Source organism: Podarcis erhardii (assembly GCF_964252035.2).
Source record: "Podarcis erhardii genome assembly, chromosome: 8".
Classification (NCBI taxonomy): Eukaryota; Metazoa; Chordata; class Lepidosauria; order Squamata; family Lacertidae; genus Podarcis; species Podarcis erhardii.
In genome coordinates, this window is record NC_138499.1 from 91,064,869 (window position 1) to 91,089,448 (window position 24,580).

The 24,580-nt window shown below is 41.7% G+C and overlaps 1 protein-coding gene across 8 annotated transcripts in view; it reads left to right on the forward strand.

Annotated features, from left to right (window-relative positions):
• The first annotated feature begins 283 nt into the window (after window positions 1-283).
• Window positions 284-24,580, forward strand: part of KIZ (kizuna centrosomal protein) — a 187,255-nt gene continuing 162,958 nt past the window's right edge. For 4 of the 8 annotated variants that reach the window (XM_081872702.1, XM_081872700.1, XM_081872703.1 and 1 more), the window contains exons 1-7: window positions 284-422; window positions 8,836-8,898; window positions 12,494-12,656; window positions 14,147-14,236; window positions 17,836-18,463; window positions 19,603-19,846; window positions 23,963-24,097. In XM_081872702.1, the coding sequence (XP_081728828.1) occupies window positions 322-422; window positions 8,836-8,898; window positions 12,494-12,656; window positions 14,147-14,236; window positions 17,836-18,463; window positions 19,603-19,846; window positions 23,963-24,097 (1,424 nt within the window). In that variant the 5' untranslated portion in view covers window positions 284-321. Of the gene's footprint in view, window positions 423-3,776; window positions 3,813-8,835; window positions 8,899-12,493; window positions 12,657-13,508; window positions 13,580-14,146; window positions 14,237-17,835; window positions 18,464-19,602; window positions 19,847-23,962; window positions 24,098-24,580 lie in introns of those variants that run through there. The other 4 variants (XM_081872706.1, XM_081872701.1, XM_081872705.1 and 1 more) reach the window with 4 other exon arrangements.

The window sequence follows — 24,580 nt, forward strand, 5'->3', positions numbered from 1 at the left end:
AACTGACCTCGCAGTTAGTTCGGCTCTGCCCCCCCCCCGCCCCCGTTCCCGGCTGCGCCCCTGCCCGGCGCCCCCGCGGGGCTTCCCTCCGAGGCCGGCCGAGCCGGGACGCGCCTCCCCCTCCCCCTCCCTCCCCTCCCTCCCCCCCCCCGCAATCCGAAGGAAGAGAAAGGGGCGGGGCCTCTTCTCGGCCCGGCCGCGACTGGCTGGCTGCGGGAGGAGGCGGGGCTCGCCGCGGTGCACCTCGGGAGCGCGGCCTCGTCTGGCAGGAGACGCGCCCAAACACACGCGGCGGACGGGCCCCTGTGCCGCCCTCGCCCCATGGCCGGCAGCCTCCCGGGGACCCCCGGCCCCCCCGCCGCCGCCGCCGCCTGCGGAGGGCAGCTCCGCCGCCGCCGCCTTCGGGAGAGTCTCCGGGTCAGGTGAGCTCGCCCTGGCGGGGAAGGGGGTCCTGGCCCCGGGGCTCCCGTCCGGAGCCGCCTGCCCGCCTCTGGGCCCGGGGCGGCGGCGCGAGGGTCCCGGGCTCCGCGGAGGCGACGGGGCGGCTCCTGTCGGGGATGGTGGGGCCGAAGGGGCGGAGCTTGCGCGGAGCTCCCGACAGGATCGCTCGTGACCTTTCCATTTAGAAAGCCGGGCTTTCTTTTAGTAGGAGGCCCACCTGTCAGCCCCCTCTGTCTGGCAATGAAATGTCTCAGCAACCGTTGTTTTAAATTACTTTCTTTTCACCCCAAGTGCTCCGAAAAATACAGTATGTCTAAATAGTTCTACCATTTCTACATTTAGTTAAGTATTTTTATTTATTGATGGGGGGCAGGCAGCTGCCCCTCTGGCTATGCCAATACTTTATTTAAATATCAACTATTCAAATGTGTTTTCCTGTGCAATGTCACCGGGACAGCAGTCCGTGGCAGCTGCCGCAAGAGGTACAGGCTTGCTTGGCCCACATGCGCAGCAGGAGAGAGTGTACAGAGGCTACAAAAGCGCTGGTGCCAGGCTATTTTGTGCCATAGGCAAAGCTAGCTACTTGCATGCACCCCCCCCCAATAAAATTGCTAGCTTCAGTTTTCAAAAACAGATGCTTTGTAGGAAAAACAAAAAGCCGCAAAACTTTAAACAGCTCAGTTTCTTTTAAATGGCAAAACTAAGTAATGCAACTGTATTTTATCACCTTTCTCAAATACAAAAGAAAATGCTTGCATCCACAAATCATTTTGAATAAGCTTGCAGATTGCAATGTTAAAGTTTAAATCTCTCAGAAGTTTCATTTCCTGGCACATCAACATCTCATTTTCTCTTTACAAGTTTTCCTTCAGGTCAAGTGCTAGTGCTTGGGCATGTGCAATTGACATAGTTACCAAGCCCGCAACATTGTAAATTTTTTAAAGCTTGAGCTTCAAGAAACTGCGTTCAAAATATAAAATAAAAGTAAAATATTATCAGGAATCTATAAGATATAGCAACAGCTAATTGTATGAAACTGTGGCCCTCTGAGGTCTCTTCTGTAGTTGGCCTGGTTGGCCTAATAATAGTGACCCTGGGTGTCTGCATATGCATTTCAATGTCCTGCTCCTGCTGCCCAAACAATCCTCCCTGGAAGCAGAAAACTTGCACACACACACACACATATATATATGGCTGTCTTACAGTCTAGTGTGCAGGGGAGTTGTTGTTTTTAAAACGTGTAGTGATTTTTGTGTGTTTTCTGGAGTGCTCAAAAGCAGAAGCTCACCAGGTTAAGTCTTACACTTAATGCTTCTGCCATCTCATTCTGGGGTACGTGTGCATGTGCTTACCTGAGTTATGGTGGCTAGGTCTTAGAGCTGTTCTATACATTATGCTGAATGAGATGAAATAAAGTGATAGAATTCTGGACTGAATCACTCCAGGTGTGAGAGCCATATTTTTGAATGCGCCACCATGTGAAAAAGTTTCCTACCAGTGTTAGAAACTCATGTATATGAGCTAGGCACCAAATGGCTCCTTAAACCAGGGTTATAGTTGCAAAAATGGATTACCTAGCTGCCATTTTGGGGCCAGACAGTTCGGAAGTTGTATTTTTCTATAAAACTTTTTGGTTCCTGAAATTCATTCTAATTGTGCAGATAAAATATAATGGATAGCATTCTACAGCATATTGCTGGTGTCTCCCCCTCTCTCTCTGCATGTATATCCCTGCCACCTTCCTTTTGTTTCTTTTTCTGGACGAGCCTGGATGGCTGTCTCTGTTGCTGCAGCCTCTCAGGTTGCAGCTTATCTCCAGGATAAAACAACTTCAAAGAAGGACCTGGTGGCAGGAGTCACATACCTAGTGGTGCTCTCCCTCTCCCTCTTGTTTGCCGGAACCTGCCCAGCTTTTGTGGAGCCCTGACGGGTGGCAACAGCCGAAGGAGGCAGGCACTGCCTGAGGCGGCGGATGTGTTGCGCTGGGTGTGCATGTGCTTCCATCACTCTTCTTGGAATTTAGCCGCCACCTGAAGGGCTCGCTCAACGTTTGTGGTCATGGCATGGAAAGCAAGCAGCCCCTGCCCCTCACAGCCCTCCCCTCACTCACCTGCGCCATCTCCCTCCCTCAGCATGCTTTCCCTCTTGCCCCAGAATGGAGCTTTTCCAAGCCAAGGACCATTACTTCTTGCAGCAAAGTGAGCAGGACCTGTGATGCAGATGACAGAGCCAGGCAGGCTGGACAAGAAAGGAGTGCACTGCTGCCGCCACTACCCGAGTGGCTTCAGTCGCTCTGGCGGAGGGGGAGTAGCAACTCTGCTCAGATGAAAAGACTGGAGGTCAGCTGGTTGGTGCTGTGTGAGGGAGCTTTGAGTCCGGTTCATCCAGTCCCCACCCTCCCCAATGCCGCTGAGGTGGTCTGACCCCCTCGCTACAATAGTGTAGCTGGCTGAAGTGTAATTATTGAACTGGCATGATATTGGCACACGTGTTTAAAAATATAGTAATACAGTTTTTTCTTAACCATTTTGATGATGCCTGTTTGTTGACATAGGTCGTCAGATTCATGTCAATGAATGTTGAATATTAATAGCTAAGTGGATAGATACAGTTATGGAATATTGAGGTTCTTAATATCCTATTCTTAAATAATGCTCTTGTATTGAAGTTACTGCCACTGTCTAACAGTAAAAACAGTGCAAGAAAATTCTGTTAAAGGGATGGTTTTAAACTTGCATCTAGACTTGGTTGCCAGTTTACCTGGAGCTTTCTTCTGAGTAGGCAAAAGATTTCTTCTGGTGCTGTAAATCTCCTGTTAAACATATTCCAAATTTCCATCAGCAACATCCAGGAGATACCATACTCACCAGGATAAACTCCTCAGTGTACCTGGGTAATCTTATACCATCCAACTACCGGTATATATTTTATACCATCCATCCTGGGCACGTTCAAGTCTTACTCAAGTGGTTGCCTTGTTCCTACTTCCATGCCCCTTCCTTTCCAAGGAAGACATTAGTGAGACTTGAACCACCCATATCCTTCCCTGTCTTTGGGGCTAAGCTCAGATTGACCCATTCACACATTCTATGGGCACGTGTCCAAACCTAGCTAGGTCTACCTCAAGGTGACTAGCAGTTAAGTGCATGGAGGATGAGCACTTGAGCGTATACATTACTGCATATGAAACTTACTTCATATAAGAGTACAGTATGTTTAAAAATTAATTAGAAAATAAGGGGGGGGGGTCAGAAGAGATTCACTTCATTCTGTCATTGCAGCAAATGGGAATATAGCAAATGCATATCAACTGTGACTGAATTTATTCTTAACAGGGTCAAACAGGCACCATGAATAGGGAGATAAAGCAGGTAGGTTACTCATAAGGAAAATTAAAATGCTTTCATTGAGCAATGTAATAATGTAATTTCTTGCCTATTACTGGGAGATGGAAATTCCACTCTTGAAGTAGGAGAGATCAACAATCAGGTTAAAAATTATGGGTCTCTGTATTCTTCACTTTGTGATTGACAGACTGATCCTACAGTCCTGCTGTGCCACTCAGGGCTAATGTTTGTGGAATGCCATTGAGAGCTTATACATGCCCAGCAGCAGATGTGAAAAATACATCTGGACTACAGCATTATGATACAATATCCATGCATACATATATACATTTATTTAAATCAAATAGCAAAAAAGTTGTCCATAGACTCTCCATTTGAAAGGTAAAGTTTTAAAATGAATAATTTTTTAAACTTATTACCAATTGACAGTAATATTTACTAATAGATCATCTTACAGTTAACAAGAAAGCATACAAAGGTGGTATAAATGTGAAAGATGGAGATTTCAAGAATGTACACTTAATCACATAAATTGTAGTCCTGTTCATGTATTCTTAAATTTGTGCAAGGGCAGAGAGGCAATTGCAGGGTTCCTGATTGTGGGGAGCATTGCAATTGCGTTCAGCCCAACTTGCTTACCCCACCCCGCCCCGCTCAGTCTCAGATCTTCCTGTTCAACATGTGGACCCTCTGTCCTGCTACAGACACAAATTAAGATTACCTGAATAGGGGCTGCCAGATCCATGTGTATCTAGAGAGTTCAAGACTTGAACGTGCCCAGGATGGATGGTATAAAATATATACCGGTAGTTGGATGGTATAAGATGCTGTGATCAATATGACAAGCTGCTCTTATACTTAGGAAACTTTTGGGGTTCTGAACCAGTGTCTGGAGATGATAGTAGGCTGGGAAGCTGAATCCACATGTGAGAGATATGTTCCTCCTCAGGTGGGAGGGGAACTCTGGAATTGAGATCCAGTTTTGGATGGAATTTCATTCCCCTTGAAAAATCAGCTTCGTAGTTTAGGAGCTTTACATCTGAATGATGGGGTGACTTTGTCCAGTTTAGATTGGAACACTGCTGGGCTAATTCCTGAGGAAATCAGACCTGGCTATGGTAACACGTGGCTTTAGTTACAAGATTGGATTACAGTAATATGCTTTATTTCTTTACTCATTCATCTTTTTATGTTGCATAACCGTATAAATATATCTGGTATAGAAAATGTGAAACTAATACAAAATAAAACAAATAAATACAGAAAACATACTACATTTATGTTTGCATAAATCCAGAGGAGTAATATATGGGCCAGCTTCAAGAGAAGGCTTAAAGGTAAAGGGACCCCTTGCAGACGACTCTGGGGTTGCGGCGCTCATCTCGCTTTATTGGCTGAGGGAGCCGGCGTACAGCTTCCGGGTCATGTGGCCAGCATGACTAAGCCACTTCTGGCGAACCAGATCAGCGCACGGAAACACCGTTTACCTTCCCGCCAGAGCGGTACCTCTTTATCTAATTGCACTTTGACATGCTTTCGAACTGCTAGGTGGGCAGTGGGTCGAACTGCAGACCTTCTGATCGGCAAGTCCTAGGCTCTGTGGTTTAACCCACAGTGCCACCCGCTGGTGCCTAAAACCCATTACAGGTGGTGCCAGCCTAATCTTAGTGAACAAAGAGTTTTATATATGGAGCTACCTTTTGAAGTATCTTCAGAAGCTACAGTTGGCCCAGAATGTACAGATGTGAGTTTTCTGGAAAAAGTTCCTGTACAAATTAGGCTAATTTGTGATGAAAAACTTTCAGTTTCCATTGGAACGTTTTCTGATTCTGGAGATTGATCTGATTTAGCATGTTTATTTTGCTGTTTTTTTAAAAATACCCAGGAAACTTTTGACATGCTGTTAAATATTTCTACACACCGTCTGTAATATTTACTCATACAAAAAATATTTAAGCATTTTCATAATACAATACAAGAAACAAACTAAATGAAAAGAAAGAAAGAGGGGAAAAAATGAAAAGTCCCCTCTCCAAGGTAGACCTTAACCCTTGTCTCACACAGGAGGAGATAGACCTTGCCAGCTCTCACCTAGGAGCTTCCTTTTCTTCTCCGAGTCTCCCACTCTGGGAGCTCTTCCTTTTGTGCCTTTCATGCAGGGTACTTCAGGCAGCCATTGTCTTCATGTGTGTATAATCCCAACACTGACCCAAAGTAGGGGACACCCCACACCCCCCAATAAAAAAGGAAAGAAAGGAAAAAAGAAAGAGAATAGGGAAGATAAAATAATGAAAGAGGAAAAGAAAGAGAAATAAAAAGGATTCTCCGTCTGTCAGCTTTATATAAAAAGATTATTCAGTTTTTACTCTAGGATGACACCGAGTTTCCTCCTGCTAACCGATATTTTCCCAATTTTCAGACCCAGATGTCTCAATTTCATTCATTTTCCACACAAAAAGTAGAAAGGGGGTTCTCTAATTATGTCAACAATAAACTTTCTCCAGCAGAAGTAGCTGAGATACATTCCAGGCATCGTGATATATCAGCATATCCGCGGTATTTAGCTGCTGGTATATCACAATGTTGAGAACGAGGTTTCGTCCAGCCCTATTATTTACATCTACCATCTTTCTTCCTGCCTTGTGTGCTGCAAGTAAAATCAAAACTGATCACTATTTTAGTTTCATTTGTGCTTTCACTTGCAGTCTGAGACTATATAAGAATTTTAGCTTTGGTTTTTGTTTGACCTGCACAGTCAATGAGGAATACCGTAAGTTGACTTTTGGTTTGGATTTATTTTAGAATTTATAAATACTGTTTCTCTAAATATGTTCATGTACATTATATAAGCATTCCTGAGGAATGGTTGTAAAGTTATGGAATTGTCATGTTTAACATACCCTTTTAAATATAGATAAATGAGTTAAATAGTGACTATCCTCTGGGAGTTTTCTTCCCTTGGCCTCAGAAATGGAGAAGAGAATGTTAACATGTCATTTCTTCCTCCTGCTCAGTCTTATCTCCCAGCATAGGGACCTAAGCTGCCTCCTTAGCATCCTTCCCACACTTGCCATATATAATGCTGCAACTAGTACAATCTCATGAGAGTTTCTTGGCTTCTCATGAGAGAAGATGGGTTTGCATCCCAGCTGCCATGGCAACATGACTGCATGATCCCAGATACCTAAGAATGGGAGATATGAAACTGGGTGGTAGGTTTTTTAAAATTAATCTTCCCGTCCTTTCTTTTTGTTCTCCCTAGCTGTTGAGCGTGCAAAAAGCCACATCACTGAAGTTCCCATTATCAGAGCCCTCACTATGTGCTCATAGCACACTAGATATGGGAGCAGAGATTTGTAGCTCTATGTTGTGTGCCTTTGTATTGCATTTATGTTCCATGGGTGGTTTTATAACCTTGTGGTGTGCTGTGATTGGCTGCAGGGTTCGTTGAAATCCTACCTTTTGTAGCTATGGTGGCAAAGAGGAAGAGTGGGAGGTAATTCAGGACTCTGCATTTACTCTAATGAGAATACTTAAACTTATGTCATCTCTTTTGCAGGTATAACATTGCACCTGTGTTGGGAGGGGACAGCAGGATCACTGATTGAACTAGGATTCTAGCAATGGCCTGTTTATACCTAATGATGCTCCAAACTCTCCCTAGTTTTCCTCTTTTGCTGGCTGTCTTGATGATATAAAAGTTATCTTACCAGTGGCTTCTAATTGGGGCAAGGGTATTACTAGATAGGTTTAGTATTTTTCCACTAACATAACGTTATAGTTTGCCAATGCAGGTTTTTTTTGGAGTGATGCTGTTCCTACATATTGGATATAATTTATGGGCAGAATTGCTCTAATAGATTACTGTATGATTTCTTTGAGATGTTTGGGGAAGGGTCACCTTTAAATATGCTGACAGCACCACTGGTTGAATATATCGAAGAAAATACATCCATATAAAAGATCACAGAAACCTTCAAGGGAGGTAGAGTTTTCAGGCTTATAGAAAGCAGTGTTCTACAAGGTTGTCAGGAATCTATTAGTTCCAATCTTCACATCTAAGAACAGTGAAATACTTGTTTAAAAGTGTTTGTCCTAAGATAAGTGTTGAGGTGGGTTTTATTTGATAAGTGTATATTTACTGCTATTAACCATGACAGCAGATGGGGAGACACCCTCAACATGTTTTTAATTTATTTCTTAGTATTTCTAATGTTGTCATATTTACATTCTACTTTTCTGAAGCTCAAAGGAGATTGCAATTAAAAACAGCATTAACATGAATGAACCCAGATTTACCACCAAGTGTACCGTTGTTGTTAACATTTATTTATATCCTACTTCTCCTCCAAGGAGGTCAAGGTGGACTACACACTTCTCTCCCCTCCTAATTCCATCCTCACAACAACCCCGTCAGGGAAGCTAGGCTGAGAGATGGTGACTGGCCCAAAGTGAGCCTTTGTGGCTAGGTGGGGAATTGAACCTTGGTCTCCCAGGTTCTAGTCAAGCACTTTTACCATTAGGCCACATCGTTAGTGAGCCACAGCCAGTATCTACTTTCAGTGTGTTAATGATATTTTGTAAGAGGAGGAGAATAGGATGGAGGCTCTGCTAGAATCCTGTGTGGTACATGCATGGGAAGCCAGTTGTCTTAGCCATGTAGTAGGGAGTACTTTAACCATATGTCTGTTTCTGCATCCTTGTAAGCAGTAGATGATGTTATTCCTCCTACCATGTGGCCAAATGTTACAAATGACTGATTTCCTACATCATTTCAAGGTGTGCTTTCCAAGAGTTAGAAATCCTGTATCTACCTCCAGAAGAGGCAAGTTGTTCCGGTGATAGCTGCTACCTCAGATAGATTAGGATCAAAGCAGTTTGATTAATAATGATAATGATTCTTGATGGCTTGGAATTCACAGTGAAAAAATAATGTTCCTTGGGTGTCTAGCTCTTCTGAAACCTGTAAAATATCTTCCTTTTCTTTACTCCAAAGTGATTTGTCGTGTACCATTTGTACAATAACTTCATCACTCTGTACTTTTAGTGAAACAAAGAGGTTGGAGTTGGAAAGAAAAATGCTTGAATACACCACATGTGATACCCGCACGTAAGTCTGCTTAAGCAGATTTTGCATTGTTTTATTTTTTTATTGATAATTTATTTTAATGGATCTGTGACTACATAGTATTGACACAATATCGTGCCTCTGCTGAGGGAGCTGCACTGGCTGCCAGTATACTACCAGGCCCATTCAAGATTGTGCTTTTAGTATTTAAAATCAGCTTGGGACCAGGTTCCCTCTTCCCCCCCATATATCTCTGCCTGGCAACTGCACTCTTCAGATGGGGCTCTGCTGAGAGTACCACATGCACCAGATGTGCATTTACAGTAGTTTGTACCAGAAACCAGAGTTTTAGTGTTGTAGCTCTAGCCCTCTGTAATCAGTTACCAACTGAAATAAGGCATGCACATAACTTCATGATGTCTGGGTGGGTACCTAAGATGTTTTTGTTTAAGCAAGCTTTTCCTGAAGTGTGACTCAGTCATTTATCGAATATTAATTGTACGTCTGTAGAAATGGTTTTATTGCTTTTAGAGCTTGTATTTTTTTTCAGTTTCTTATGACTTCAGCTTGTGAAGTGGTTTATACAAGTAAAACTTGGTTGATTCACAACTAATTCTTCTAATTACAATTTTTGGAAATTCTAATTTATTATAATTTTATATCTGAAAAACTTTATAATTGGTTAAAATTAATATTCACATAAGAATGCTGATTGTTCAGGGAATGTTCAGGGAAGTTTTTAATATTTAATGCTGTATTGTTTTTAACACTTGATTGGGAGCCACTGAGAGTGGCTGGGGAGGCTCAGCCAGATGGGCGGGGTATAAATAATAAATTATTATTATTATTATTATTATTATTATTATTATTATTATTATTAGCATCTGTCAGCAAAGGGTTGATACTGCATCCTCTTGCTTTTCGCATTGGGGCCCTCTGGCTGGCATTTCCCTGTTCTGTCTTCCTTTTTGCCTCCGCTTGTTCTGCTCTAATGCTGGAAGTGCCAAAGGAACCTCACTTCGCTAGAGGCAGCAGAAGAAAACTCTGCCTGGTCTCTGCCCATACCCCACGGCCTGCCCATCTTCCTTTCATGGTGAATGACAGCCAGCTGCCCAGTTCCCTCACTTCCCTACTTGGAATGAATACAGAGAGAGAGAGAGAGAGAGAGAGAGAGAGAGAGAGAGAGAAAAGGGATTGATAGAATTGTTGCTGCAGTGATTTTGTGAATTACTGAAGGAGGTATAAAATATGCACAAAAAGGAATAAATTAATTGAAGCCAGAGGATCTAGAAAGGGCAAGTTTGGGGGGAAGGGCAAATTGATTTGCTGTGATATCTGGGTTCAATATATACAGTGCTATTTTTCTAGAAAATGAGACGCTGGAACTCATCATGAGTTATAAGAACTCATCTCTTATAATGGCAATGGCACCCACATGAGAGGTGTTGGAACTGGGTTTTTGCTGAGTTTCGACTGAAAAAAACGCCCTGAACGTATATGTGTGTATATACGCTAGCTACAAGCTGTAGCCAAGACAATTTAACCATGAGCCTGGTTTCAGACCTTGGAAGTACAGAAGCAGAAAGGATCGGGGAGCAATCCTGCAAGCTGCTCTCTGGGAGCCCACACTGTTGTTTGGCTTTCAGTGTCATGCAAACTGGAGAGATCCACCCACTTTTTGGGTATGCTGCTGCTGACAGATTACCCCAGGGATAAAGTGGTCTTGGGAGGAATAGTTTTGCATGCACCCCGGGGAGGGTGGATCTTCACTTTAATTGATTTGAATTAAAGAGTGATTTGAAACACCATTAACAAATGTTAGGATCTCAGTGTAGTTCATTTGTGGGTGTGCTCCCTTTGTGCACCATCAAGGTACAGTGGTATCTCGGGTTACGAACAGCCTAGTTAACGAACTTTCTGGATTATGAACACTTCAAACCTGGAATGAATGTTCCAGGTAGTGTATTTTTTTTTAGTTTTAATTTTTTGGTATATGAATGTATGCCATTTGGGGGTGCACTTCTGTTTTGTCAGCACGGCCTTCTGTCACTCAGCGCCGGCCATGGCAGCATCACCCAGAAGCGGAGAAGGGGGATATTGATGCTGCAGTGATGGCGGCAGCAGAGGGACCCAGCGCCTGGGAAGACAGAGGGAGAGAGAGACGCACAAGAGACACCAGCTGCTGTGCGCCAAAGCGTGCTTTGGAGAGACCCCTGTTGGGACTTGGAGAGGGACATGCGGCGGCCAGGGTGATTATTCGGGCGAGGCAGGAGGGCATCACTTGTCCTTAGGATCCCACGGCAGATAGAGACGGGAGAGTGCAGGGAGGGGAGTCCGTGGCAGTGAGCCTGATACGGGTTGAATTTCCTTTTGTTTTGCACACGCTTCCCTCCCCGAGGAGTGGAGATTATCGGTTCGCCTTGGGCCTCCTTCTCCCCCGAGGTGTGCTGCCTTCAGGGACCTCCTCATGAGTCGGCCTGGCGGCTCCACCGAGCGCACTGTTGCCGACGTGGACCAGCAGTGGCTCCCCGGGGTTTCAGGCAAGGAATGGGCTCCCTCTCCCTCCCCCCCAGCCCTTCCTGGAGGTGCCGCCCTCCAGAACAAGATGCCATTCCTCAAGGATCTGGGCTAAGGGTTGAAGCGGAGAAGGGGAATGTTGCCCTGCCATGCCGAGGAGGGATGTCGCTGCTGCTCCCCGGCAATGAAGCACAGAAGGGGGATGTTGGCATCTTGTCCTCTGCTGCCACCACCACAGCAGCATCGAAGGCTGTGCTGCTGCAGCAACCACCCCTCCCCCGGTACCGGGTGTCGCCCTCGCAGCCGCTGCTCCGGGCCCCAGAGCAACGCCAAGCGGCTCGGCCCCAGAAGTGACTGCCATGGCATTCCCTCACAGGGCACAGGACGGTGTGGGCAGGATGCTGGTGCCGCTGCTGCAGTAAGGGTTTTTATACTGGGTAGTAGATTGCAGCCTGGTCTATTGCTTTCATTTTATGAATCAATGGCCTTGTTAGATAGTAAATTTCATGTCTACTTGCTGTTTTAGGGGTTGCTTTTCATTGTCTGGAACGGATTAATCCGTTTTCCATTACTTTCTATGGGAAAGCACGCCTTGGTTTAAGAACGGACTTCCAGAACGGATTAAATTCTTAACCCGAGGTACCACTGTGCCTGTTTCCTGGAGCAGCAGAATTTGAATGGCACAGAGATGGAGGACTACATGGGGCTATGGAAGGCATACATGGATCTCTCAGTCTCTGTAAAGGCAGCTTGCACTTCCCATGCACATGAGTACGTGGAAGGGAAAGGGGAATGGAACGGAAAGGGTTGTACTGAGCCCTTTATAAATCCTCTGGGCACTCCACTTGAAGTGGACCAGTCCTTTACTTTTAAAATAGGAACTTTAATTTCATAATTGTAGCTTTGGACATTTTGTTGAGGAAATTGATATGAGTGTTTAAAATGAAAAGAAGCAAAATGTAAATATCGTATTGGAATTCTTCCCTCGTGGATTTTTCTGTGCATGATGGCTTTTGGCAGGGTTCCTGTCAGAATCCTAGGTAAATATTTCTCTTCCAAGAATAAGCTCATATACACAACATGGAACTGTTTCTCTTTTTGTTTCCCATTCCTTGTGTAGAACTAAAATGAAATACAGGAAGTTAAAAAAATACCTAGAAGAAATATGTGAGCGTCAGAAAATGTCTTTGCTCCGAAACCAAGACCTGTTGAAGGAATTTGATTGCATTGAAGCTCAAATTCAGACGTTTGCTTCAAGATCAGAGTGCCTTCAGAGGCTGAAGGTATTATATACTGTAATAACTGTAAATGATTTTGATGAAAACAGATTGGGTGTACCCACACTTTGATATAAATCAGCCCTAAAACCTTTTTTAGAATAATTTGCTTGCTGTGTGAAAAATGCAGACCTGCTGTATAAGTAAAGCGGTGAACCAAAGTGGCCTTATAGCTTTTGGAAATGAGGGAGGGTTGAGGGCACAGAGAACCTTGAATACTCTTTATATACTATTGAGGCTCTGTGCTCATGCTCCTATTTGCTAAATATATGGTGTTTTGGTTCCTTGACCCATGTAACTGGATCCAAAAGAATAGAGGAAACACCTCCCAGCATTTTATTACAATTTCTTATGGTGTTGCTTTTTCTTGAGTAGTATGTGATTTTTATTTTTACTGGCTATTGAAGCATTCCGGAATAGCTTCAGTGGATGCTGACCCTGTTGTGGTCTTTATGAGAAGCTTGTTTGACAGGTTGAACTGTGCTGTTTTGGAGTTAACCACATTACCTTTCCATTTTGGTTTCTCTTCCATCAGCACTCACTTTTCGTTGGGATTTATTTCGATATCAGAGTTACCATTATTTTCTTTTTGTCATACAATCTGTACAATACTAGCTTTTTCCATATATGCCACCTGGAACACAGAACTCTTGTGACATTTGAGTTGTGTATCTATGGTAGACTACAAAGATAGTATAACAACAAATGTTACAAAATGAGTTACAAGATAATACAGTAATATTGCAATGTGTTCAAATGCATTGTCAGTTCATTTGTATTTTGAATTGAATGAAGTGTCATACATAAAGGTTTTACATTTTAAAACATGCCTTTCATCCAGTTCAGATTTCATATTGGTGCAGTTTATCATCAGACAAATACAACAGTAAATAGATAAAATGTTTCAACTACATTAAAACTTTAATCAGGTAAACTGCTAGGGTAAATAAGTAATGTTTTGAGAATTCTGTTCAGAATGCTTAATATATGTTTAATATTTGTTTCACTGCCTACTGTATATTTATTACAATCTGATTGCAGTGGAAAACTATATGTTTTACCTTTCCTCAATGAAATCAGTAGAGCATACAGTGGTGCCCCGCAAGACGAACGCCTCGCAAGACGGAAAACCCGCTAGACGAAAGGGTTTTCCGTTTTGGAGGTGCTTCGCAAAACAAATTTCCTATGGGCTTGCTTCGCAAGACGAAAATGTCTTGCGAGTTCCTGCGGTTTTTTTCCCCTCCCCCCCCTTTTTCTAAGCCGCTAAGCCGCTTATCTGCTTATCCGCTAAGCCGATAAGCCGCTAATAGCGCTAATCCGCTAAGCCGTCAATGGGCTTGCTTCGCAAGACGAAAAAACCGCTAGACGAAGAGACTCGCGGAACGGATTAATTTCGTCTTGCAAGGCACCACTGTACTTAAGTTTGCCTGGATCACAGCCTGAATCAATATGCAGACTATTTAATCTTAATTTATGATTCCTTTTTTATATATTAGGCAGAGTATGAAGGAGGATTTAAGAGAGAGCAGATTCCTGAGAGAAAAAATATTTCAAAAAGCAGTAAGAGCGATGTTATGAAACACCAGGTAAGTAAAAATATTCTAAAAGGTATATCTAACCAGAACTAAACACTTTGGGCAAAGCAATCCAAACTGGGACTGGGGACAAGTGGGATGGAGCAGAGCAATGGGCCCATCACTGCATTCCAAGCATTGCCTCCTTGTGTGACCAGAGCAGAAGGCAAGGGGAGCCATTTAAAATAATTTTTTCCCCTGAATGCGTTTTCTATGCTTTGACTCCAGCAAGTCCAAAGCCACCAGTACCCTATCCTGTTTGAAAGCTATTTTGCTAGCTACCAACTGGGTGATGCTGAGGCTTCTGTTGCGGCAGAGCCACCCAGCTGGTGGCACTCTTTTCCACAGACGTTGGCAGAGAGGCAACTATGCCCAACCAAATACTGCCCCCACGAGCCATCAGTGTAGCTGGGTTGTGATCTAAATTCATTTCAATGGTGGAGTTAAAAAGGCATGTTTAAGTCTCTCCCTCTGAAATCAATGGGACTGGGAAGTAGCTCTGTAGTCTATTAATTGGGGACTGGGAAGTAGCTCTGTAATCTATTAATTGGGGAGCTGTTAGAGGCTTTTATTTTATTCAGGTAAAAAATATATTTTGCAAACCTCTTGTGTAATTACTTCCGCCATGCAGTTTAAATCATGCCATAGTGCTGGAAAAGAAACAAATGTTCATTGTGAAATTTAAAAATACTAACACACAAACACACACACCATGTATGCCAAATATTTAAATTTAAGCCCCCCAAAATTAGCATTTATAATTTTGTACATTTTGACTTTTCCCTTCCAAAAGACGCCAAAAAAGAAGAAAAACAACAACAACAGTCACAGACAAAGCCTGACGAGAAATACTCAAATATATTCTGCTATATATCTGCAGTAGTGCAGCCTTCTAATCCCTCTTCCTATCTCCATATAAATGATACAGTTCAAGACCAGAGCTGTTTTTCTTCCCTAAAAGCAGGAAAGCTCTTTTAGATGAAATGTCTAAAAACATCTTGTAATAACTTAGAGCATGCTGGCAAGAGTAGTCACTTGTGACTATGTGTGAAACCCCCTCAGCTAGTCGATATTGTAATAAGCCAAAATGGGTTGCATCACTCCATTATTCAGAAAAGCCAACAGCATGCTTGTCCCTTAGGCTACAGCATTCATTAAGGAAAGCTTACTGGGCTGAAAGCTGGAAACAGATGATAACAGGATATGATTTTCATATTTAATGCATTCCTTGGAAGAGTATGTGTGCTGCAGATTGATAGAAGAATCAACTGCTACTTTGCTAAAAGACTTTCTAGTTTGCCCTATAGCTACCGATGGAATCATTCAGCCAAGAAATTAACTTTTTCTCCTTTTACCTGCTTTATGTATCAGCTAAGCAGGCTGTCTTGCTGCCAGTAAATGTTATTATGCATTTAACTGTTTGGTATTTAAGACTCTTATCAGGAAAGAAACAGAGGCAACACTATTTTGTGTTTTTGTGTGTGTGTGTTTAATAGTATCAGGAAGGTTTTCATTTTTCTTTCTTCATTGCGTTAGCAGACGTTAATCTGAGTTTATAGATGTTTTTCCTTCACAGTAGATTAAAAAGATGGAAAAACCTTGAATTTAGGCCCTTCTTAAAATATACATGGAGCAATGAGCCTCACCAGCCTTGACCTATATAAGTATGCCTTCTACAATGTTCAGATATTTAGGAAGCGATAGTGATAGAGTTCTGAAATGCTAATTTACTGTGTTGTTTTTAAAATATTTGTCCTTGAAGTTTTTGATCTAAAATAAATCTACATTTCATTGCAGCCCTACTTACATGAATATCTGTATATCAGAACTACTAGAACCCTTATAATACCATGGTACTTTAGTACCCCATATCATAAATTATTGCAATGGGTACCTCTTCATTTCTTTACTTACCTTCTGAAAGTAAATTAAAAAATAAACAGGCAACTATAACAACAGTTTATAATATGGGGCACTATAGTACTGCAGTCATAAGGTGTTCATTTATTTTATTTTTAAAAATTCTGTCCCACCTATTTCTCCAAAGGGACTAAAGGGAGCTACTAAATAGTAATGAAAACAGAAAACAAACATAACCCCTAAGAAGGCCCAATATACACCCAGAGTTAAGAGTATAAAATCCATCAAATCCAGCAGCACAAAAATGACAAGGAACAACAGTGATGTTTCTATATAGAAGTGGCTGAGAGCCAAACTGGCCCATGTGCAAGTGGAATGAGCCTCCACACATGCATTGGACTGCAGATGGTGATTCCACTTCCAAGCTGCATTTCCCTATTCTGGAGAATCCCTGATTCCCAGGAGCAATTTTTCTAGGGGTGCCAGAGGTTGCAAGTTAACTGGAAAATTCTTGCAAATAATATAACTTTTTAAAAGATGTGGGAAAGTAAAAACATCAGCGTTTCCCCTATTAATTCCACAAACAATATCAAAATAGCCAGAACAACCCAGAGAACAACTGACAGTTCACATGGAGCATGTGCTGTGAGGGTGATGTCAACTCTCTACAGCTGACAGTCCTCTAGCCCAGTGGGTTGGGAATCACACTATCTTTGCCTATCCTTTTGATGGACTGCTTACCGGAAGGGCCTTGATGGACTTCTTAGTAGCCATTGGGCCATGGGTTGGTGGATTATGCCATGTTGTGCATTTTCATATAAATTAAATTGTGCAGGGCCATCCTCCCAGTAGTAAACCTGAAAGCAGAACCTTGGTTTCAGAATGTTGCAGAAGGTCATGTATTACTTGATTGCCTTTGTGACTCAGAACTAGGGAACAAATATATATCTGCCAGTACTGTAGTTATCTGTATAGTGGTAGATGGTGGGTATAATTCACTGGAAGTTCTGCATAGGTCCCATTGAAATGAATAGAACTGTATAGATTCTGTTTATTTCAATTGAATTAACTAGTTGTGCCCATAAGTCCTTTCTCCTGACCTCAAAGCCTCTACTTCAGAATCTACTGAATGTGCTCAAAGACACAACAACTTTGGTTCAAAAAGATTCAGAGAGCCATGCCTGCAGTTGGTTCTAGTTTTCTCTGCCCATAACCACCACACTTACATACTTGACTTTGTCTATCTGGTTCTCTCTTGGAAATAGTTAATGCTTGTTCTTGGTGAGCAGGTGATTGACAGCTTACATGTTTGGGGGGGGGGAGAGAAAAACCTGCATATACAAATGCAAGTTTTCTGATATTCTGTCACCTTCTCCCATTGTTCCTTCTTACTTTAGTGTGACCAATTAACTATTTGTAACACGGTTGAGAATATGGTCAAAACTGTCAGCCAAATGGTAGAGCAGCCGCTTTGCATGCAGAAGATCCAAGATTCAAAGTACTTGGCAATGTGTAGAACTGTACACAGTACTTGCATTTAGAAAAGAGTGGGATACAATTCACTGGGATGTTTTCTTGTGCTCTCCAACTCATTTCAGCGGAGTTTACATAAGAGACCATCTGGTTTGATTGTGCCTATAAGAGAGCCTTGCAGGTGTGCGCATATATTTTAAATGGATAACACCTTGTTCATTTTAAAATCCCCATCCGCAACAACAAAAATTACTCTTGTTTCAAACTGTGTTTTTCAGATGGTGCCAGAAGTAAGACAGACAGGAATTAACAGCAGGACAGCCATGTCAAGGGGACTGTATCATACAGCAACAATCTTTATGGGACGCCAAATGTCAGCTGTCTCAAGCGTTGAAGATTTCAGTGTGCCGCCGAAATCTTCTGAGCTCACAAAGAGCTTTTCAATTTCTGACCCACATTCACATAGACAACCATCACAGAGCAGTTATGTGACAGACAGCTGTGTAGTACAAACTAATAGTGATCTACAGCGCTCAAATAAGTCTGACAAAATAGATGGAAAGACATATCTGCTGATGGGCAAGGAAACGCCAGTCACATCCAGTGTATCATATGAGAATGAAAGAACTTGCTGTTTAACAGTAGAAAGCAAGACAAATAATTGCAGTAGTAATTTTGTGGAAAGCAAAATGTCTCCTGAACTTAACTCCCTGTTACATGGAAGATTAAGTCCAGAGAACAGAACCACCGATTTAAAAAGTGACAGTTCCTGCAAATCGTTGGAAGAAATACTGACACATGAGTACTCTGTACGAAATGAACAAGGATCTAAGCGGCCGATCTTATTGGTGTGTCGCCCTGAGCAGCTTGTTTCTGGAAATGAGCACTCGAGAGCAAAATTCCCAGGTATAGTGATGATGTGTGTAATGGAAATAGCTCTCCTCCTGCCTAGTTGGATTTTTACAATGGTATCCATCACTGCATTATCTGCAGATGCAAAGGAACTGCATTTTTATATACTAACAATGGCAGGGCTATTTATTGCTTGCATTAAGTTTTGTTTACTGCCTGAGCTACTATAGTGAGAGTCCATGCAAGAGACCTATGTCCTTTATTTACTTTTTGGGTGCAGCTTTCTAGATCTCTTTCATGTTCTTGAATCGAAATATTTGTCCTGTTGTCTTCATTACTTTCTGAGGAACACAGTACTGTAGTGGAAAAGAATTTAACTTGACAGTCCTTTCAAGGGGCATTCAGCAGGAGTACACAGTTACCTGGCCTCTCTAAACACCCAGTTCCACTACTGTTGATCTTGCTGTTCAGGAATGGAAGTCAGACTTGTTTTTGTCTGTCTGCTTATTCCATGATTTTTAAATTGGATTTTCATTGAACTTTTCAGTGCTATAACTGATTTCTCTCTCTCTCTGTAGGTTCTTGATTGTAGTTTCTTCTTCATTAGTTTCTGTGGTAGAGATATCTAGCTTCAATTCTGAATACGTATTCCTCGTTATTTGTTCATATTTATAGCCTATCTTTTTTGAAAGAAAAACTCAAAGTGGCTAACATAAGAAGTATAAAGTATACAAGAGGCCTTGTGGTCTTATTCGATTGTTCTATAGGAAAACTAATCATCGGTGAAATATGCTGGTGGAATTGACTCCAGCAGACAAACAGAAGACAATCTCCTTTGGTCTCTACTTTTCCATTGATTGAGTTTTTCAGTACAGTTTTTAAAAATTGTATATATTTCTAAAACTTTCTTCTTTAGACAGACTGTGAGATGGTTTGTTTTTATCATTTACTTTTGCACTTGGTGATGAAGATTTTGAATGGCTTTGACATTGCAGCATATTTATGTATTTTACTATATATTGCTTTCAACCTTTTCTTTTTGAAAACACAGGATTTAACATTTTTTAAGTAGCCAGTTATGACCTATATTTGGGGATGTATTTTTAACTGAAAGATATATACAACTATTATCAAATTTGAATTAATATTTTCATTGTAATTTATTTTTATTTGTAATTATTTTTAATGTTAAGTTTCTGTTACAGTTCCTGAGGATAGTCTGATGCTGGACAAAAATGCACAGGAGAAAGAAGGTGAAAGTTCAGGTGGAAGTAGTGACCTTACTGTTTCTTTCAGTGAAGAGGATGAAGAAGGGAAACCATTAAAACTACAGGATTTAGGCTGCAGCACACCATATAATGAGGAAGAACATCCATGTTCACAAGCATTATGTCATTATAGCTCAAGTGGAGGCTCATCTGCTAGTCTCACAATAAGGTAAAACCAAGCCATTGATTTCTTCATTCCTTTCAGTTGAAACACCATTTGGAACATTTTTTCTAATGATATTTTAGCGCGGGTGTGCACGACATCATTGGAAGGTTTTGCCACTTTGCCTTATTTCTCACTGATCCTCAAGCTGTTTAACCTCCCCCTAAACCTTGTTCACTTCCAGCAATAAAACTGTGCTTGATGTCACAGTTTTACGCTTCCAGCAAACATGGTACTATTGAGAGAAAGTGATCTGTTGTTTCACTGCCCCTTGTGGCAAGTCATTCAAGGTTGCAGAAATGTGGCTGAAACTATTATGTTACCCTTTTCTGGGCAACAGACAGATTCTCTCCTTTTGGTTTGGGTCTCCAAGTAGCTGCAAGCTTTCTTGCTTAGTTCTGGTCACTCTACATGCCTTTTCCATCCTGCCTGGTCCCCCTGCAAGTGTTACCACAATATAGACTCACTTTTTCCCTCCTAAAAAGTAAGGGGAAATGTGTGTGCGTCTTATGGAGCGAATGCAGGCTGCGCAGCTATCCCAGAAGCCAGAACAGCAAGAGGGATTGCTGCTTTCACTGCGCAGCAATCCCTCTTGCTGTTCTGGCTTCTGAGATTCAGAATATTTTTTTTTCTTATTTTCCTCCTCCAAAAACTAGGTGCGTCTTGTGGTCTGGTGTGTCTTATAGAGCGAAAAATACGGTAACTGTCTGAACTCTGTCTTGTTTCTTCTTAAGCAACCAGAAATGCTCATTTTCTGACTAAGTGCTAAAACTGAGGAATTTCCAATGGTATTTGTGATGCATCATAGTCTTTGTGCGGTTCTATTTGTGTGCGGGCAGCGCAACGTTGCACAGGAGGAGCATGGCGATTGAAGTAATATCCTCCGTCTGCGCCTTTAACATCAACAAAACATTGCGCCTTGCGCTCCTCCTGTGTAACGTTGCTCCGTCCACACACAAATGGAGCCGCACAAAGACACCACACGGGAAAAACGGACTTCCTACAGCCTCCCTCCCAGCAGTAGGGCGGGCAGAGTGGGAGGTGGCAAGCAGAATACTGTACGCAGGCTCCACGGGAAAGGCGAGAAGTGGTAAAAGTAATTGGAAAAAAAGCTTCACCACTCCCCCCCCCAAAAGCTCAGCGATTGCCAGCAAAGGAACAGCTGATAGGCGGCCTGTTAGACGCGTGGGGCTGTTAGCCTCTGGGCAACTCTCCCCTCCTAAAATTTCAACAAGTCAGGGCAATTTCCTCCCATTTTCTTAATTTGGGGTCCCCAAAAATAGGGGGTGTCCTATACACGGGGGCGTCCAATACATGGAAAAATATGGTAAATGTAATTAGTCATCTTTACACATAGCATAATTTGTACCTTATTTGAAAATAACCTCTTTGTGAAGAAAACGACATAATCAGCCTTTATTGTAAGTGAAGATTCTGTGTTCAGTTCAAGTGGTATGTTGCTACAGATAATGGATTCACTTTGTATTTTAGACCTAGACTAGCTCCCCTTCCCCAAAAAATAAATAAAATGATTTTAAGCTTTAGTCACAGCACATTTCTTTTATGTTTCACCATTTGTTTTAGTACATAACAGTACATCCAGATTTCCAACCTCCCCCAATCACAAATTTAAGTTTTGTGCTCTGAGCTTCCTACAAGATGTCTAAATAGTGCCGTCTGGTAGTTATCAATCTGTTTCTATTATTGATACTTAAGGTCTCCACCATCCACCATAAGAAATCAGAAAGAAATTTGATAGTTCAGGGAGTTGTGAAATTTGCTACATGTCAATATTGTCAAACTCTTAAATGAAAGTCTTGTCCAGCACTTTGCCAGTTCCCATAACTAACCTGTGCTTCATTTAGAGCCTTAAAAACTTCAGCCTCTCGGATTTAGCACTTAGAAAGATAATGAGTATTTCAAGCTCATGTTTAAGAAGGAACAAGGCAGAGACCTTTTGCTTGTGCTGCTTCAGCTGCATTCAAGAGGACTTAGCACAGATGGATTGTGCATTACAAAATGTAACACATAATTCAAGCTGTCAGCTTAATCAGACTGTTTCCAGGAAGCAACCTGTAAAAGAGAAAAACCCCTTGTTTGCTGACCCCTGATCCATAGCCTGCTGCATCATGTCATCCATTTTGCTTTTCTTTATTTATGTGTCCCTTCCTTCCCCTCCTTTTTATTAATGTATTCCCTTCAAGTGGCACCCTGGAAAGACCACCCAGAGGGAGGAGCACAATAGGGAGCGAGCTAGCTGAAATAGAGATTTTGTAAGACTTCAGTGCAATGAAAAGCCCTGTTGAACTGCCTGTGTGTTCTCACTGCCTCAATGTGTGTTAAGTTTAAACTTGAAAACGTCACTCCCGCACCATCTTCATTTTCCACTGTTCTTAGTCACTGTTGTGGAATTGCATTGCAGTAGAGTTTAGCAATTTGGGAGAATATTTTACAATTTCATGTGTGTGATTTGCAATATATATTAAAGTTATAGATTTTTCAAAAACCTTGATAAGGCTAATGAATGTTGCTGCTGCTGTTGTTGAACAGTTTATAGGCTAGCTGTGTGTTTTGCTTTGTGGAGTTCTGCTGTTGAATGTGGAAACAAAACAGGCAGTCTGAAATAAAAACCTGAATAGCTATTTACACCTCTGTAAAAGGATTAGCAATTCCCCATTGTTAAAAAGCTTAAACTTCAATTTGCATCACTATAGAGGTATCACTCCAATCTCTCCAGTAATATTTTATACCTGTAGGGAACCACTAGCTTTGTCCATTTATATAGGTGTAAGATTTATAAAAATACAATCATGCTTGGGTACTGTTAAATTAGAAAGGGCTAAATGCTAAGTTGTTTGGGCTATCATTTGCAGCTCACTGCCTCATTGTTAAAACTTACATTTGAGATGTATTCAGTGCCTGCTCTGAACATGAGGTAAGTTTTCTATTTTTAAAGAAGACAAAGCAATACACTAATGTATTATAGCTCTGAAGGTTAGGACTCGAATCAATGGCTTCAAGATACAAGAAAGGAGATTCTGACTTAAACCTCAGGAAAAACTGTTCGAGCTGTTCGACAGTGTAACCTTCTCCCTTGGGAGATTGAGAGCTCTCCTTCCTTGGAGGTTTTTAAGCAGAGGTTGGATGGCCATCTGCCATGTATGCTTTAATTGAGATTCCTGCATTGCAGGGGGTTGGGCTAGATGACCCTTGGGGTCCCTTCCAACTCTACACTTCTAATATTCTAAAAGGGTCACAATTTCTAATAATAAAATCAGGACAGTGTTTGGTGTCAGATACAGAAACCTGAGGGCTGATGGGAATTGTAGTCTAAATCACCTCAAGGTTCAGGAAGACTGCTTTAATGTCTAGGTCCTGTTTGTGGGCGCCCCACAGGCATTTTGTTGCCTACTAGGAAAACAGGATCCTGCCCTAGATCCACTTTTCGTCTGATCCAGTATGGCTGCCTTATGTTCTTAGGTGGGGATACCCAGTGTGCATGATGACATCTTGACACTGTGTGTCTGCCTATGCTCTACTTCATGGGCTGGAAGCTCACAACATGATAATGCCCTATAGTTTAGAAACAAGAGCTGGGCCAGTCCTTGTGCACACATGAATCTAAAGGTACTGTAGAAGATTGGGTGTGTGTGCTAGAAATGAAGTGATCCATTCCAACTTTCCTGCTCTTTATCAAAAAAGCTAGCTCCATTCAAAAATATGAGTATATGGAAGATAGAATAAGTTATCCCATTGTCATTTTATACAACACATTCATTACCATGAGCACACAGTGCATATTGCAATTATTATTTTTTAAAGTGTTCATATTGTTTCATGAAGTTTTCAAAATCTTTTTATTTATGTGAAAAATTAGATATGACTGATTTGGGTACATCCCATTCATGTATAAAGTGGAAAATGGAGACTGTTCTGTTTTATTAGGAGGAGGAAGATTCACCTGATTTTAAGTGGAAGATCCCACCTTCTTCTTTATATGCAAATACGTCATACACACGAATAAGCAAATATGACTCCCTCCCCATTTACAGTTGTGTGCCCATTTTGGTTTTATATGTGAATATTTTAATAGGTTGTAATAGCATTTGTTTATTTCTGCAGAAAATCTTTGACATTTGAAGGATTTGCTCATGTCTTGACATTCATAGAGCAGTTTGTGGCCACAGCAGATCAGGAACACCTGATGTTATACCAGAGGAAAGCTGTGAATACAGTAGAGCTGGAGACCCTTATAAGGTTCAAATATTATTTTCTTTTAATTGGGAGACAGTAATAGTGTTTGTCTATGTATCAAATCAAATCTTTATTACGGTCATAGACCAGCATAAGTAGGGCGGGGTACAATCATTTAAAAATCTGTAAAACGTTTTGGAAAGCTGAAATTATTAAAACAGAAGGTATATATATTAAAACTATAAGAAGCTAAAAGAAGGGTTAGGAGCATTAATCGGCTGTGGAAGAGCATAAAAGGTTAGTATATAAAAGACTATGGCTATCAATTTACAAAGCACTCCAATATGAGTGTTCATTAAATCTAGTTTGTGGCACAGGTCATCATTCGACAAATTTTGAGCACTGTTATGCAGAACCTGGCAACTTGTATGTTGTAGCAGGGTTGATATCTGAAAGCAGCAGGGAGATACAGAATTGCCCTGTGCACCCTGGGTACTTATGGGGAGATGAGTGGGTAGATGAGGCTAATACAAATGTCTCTGTAAT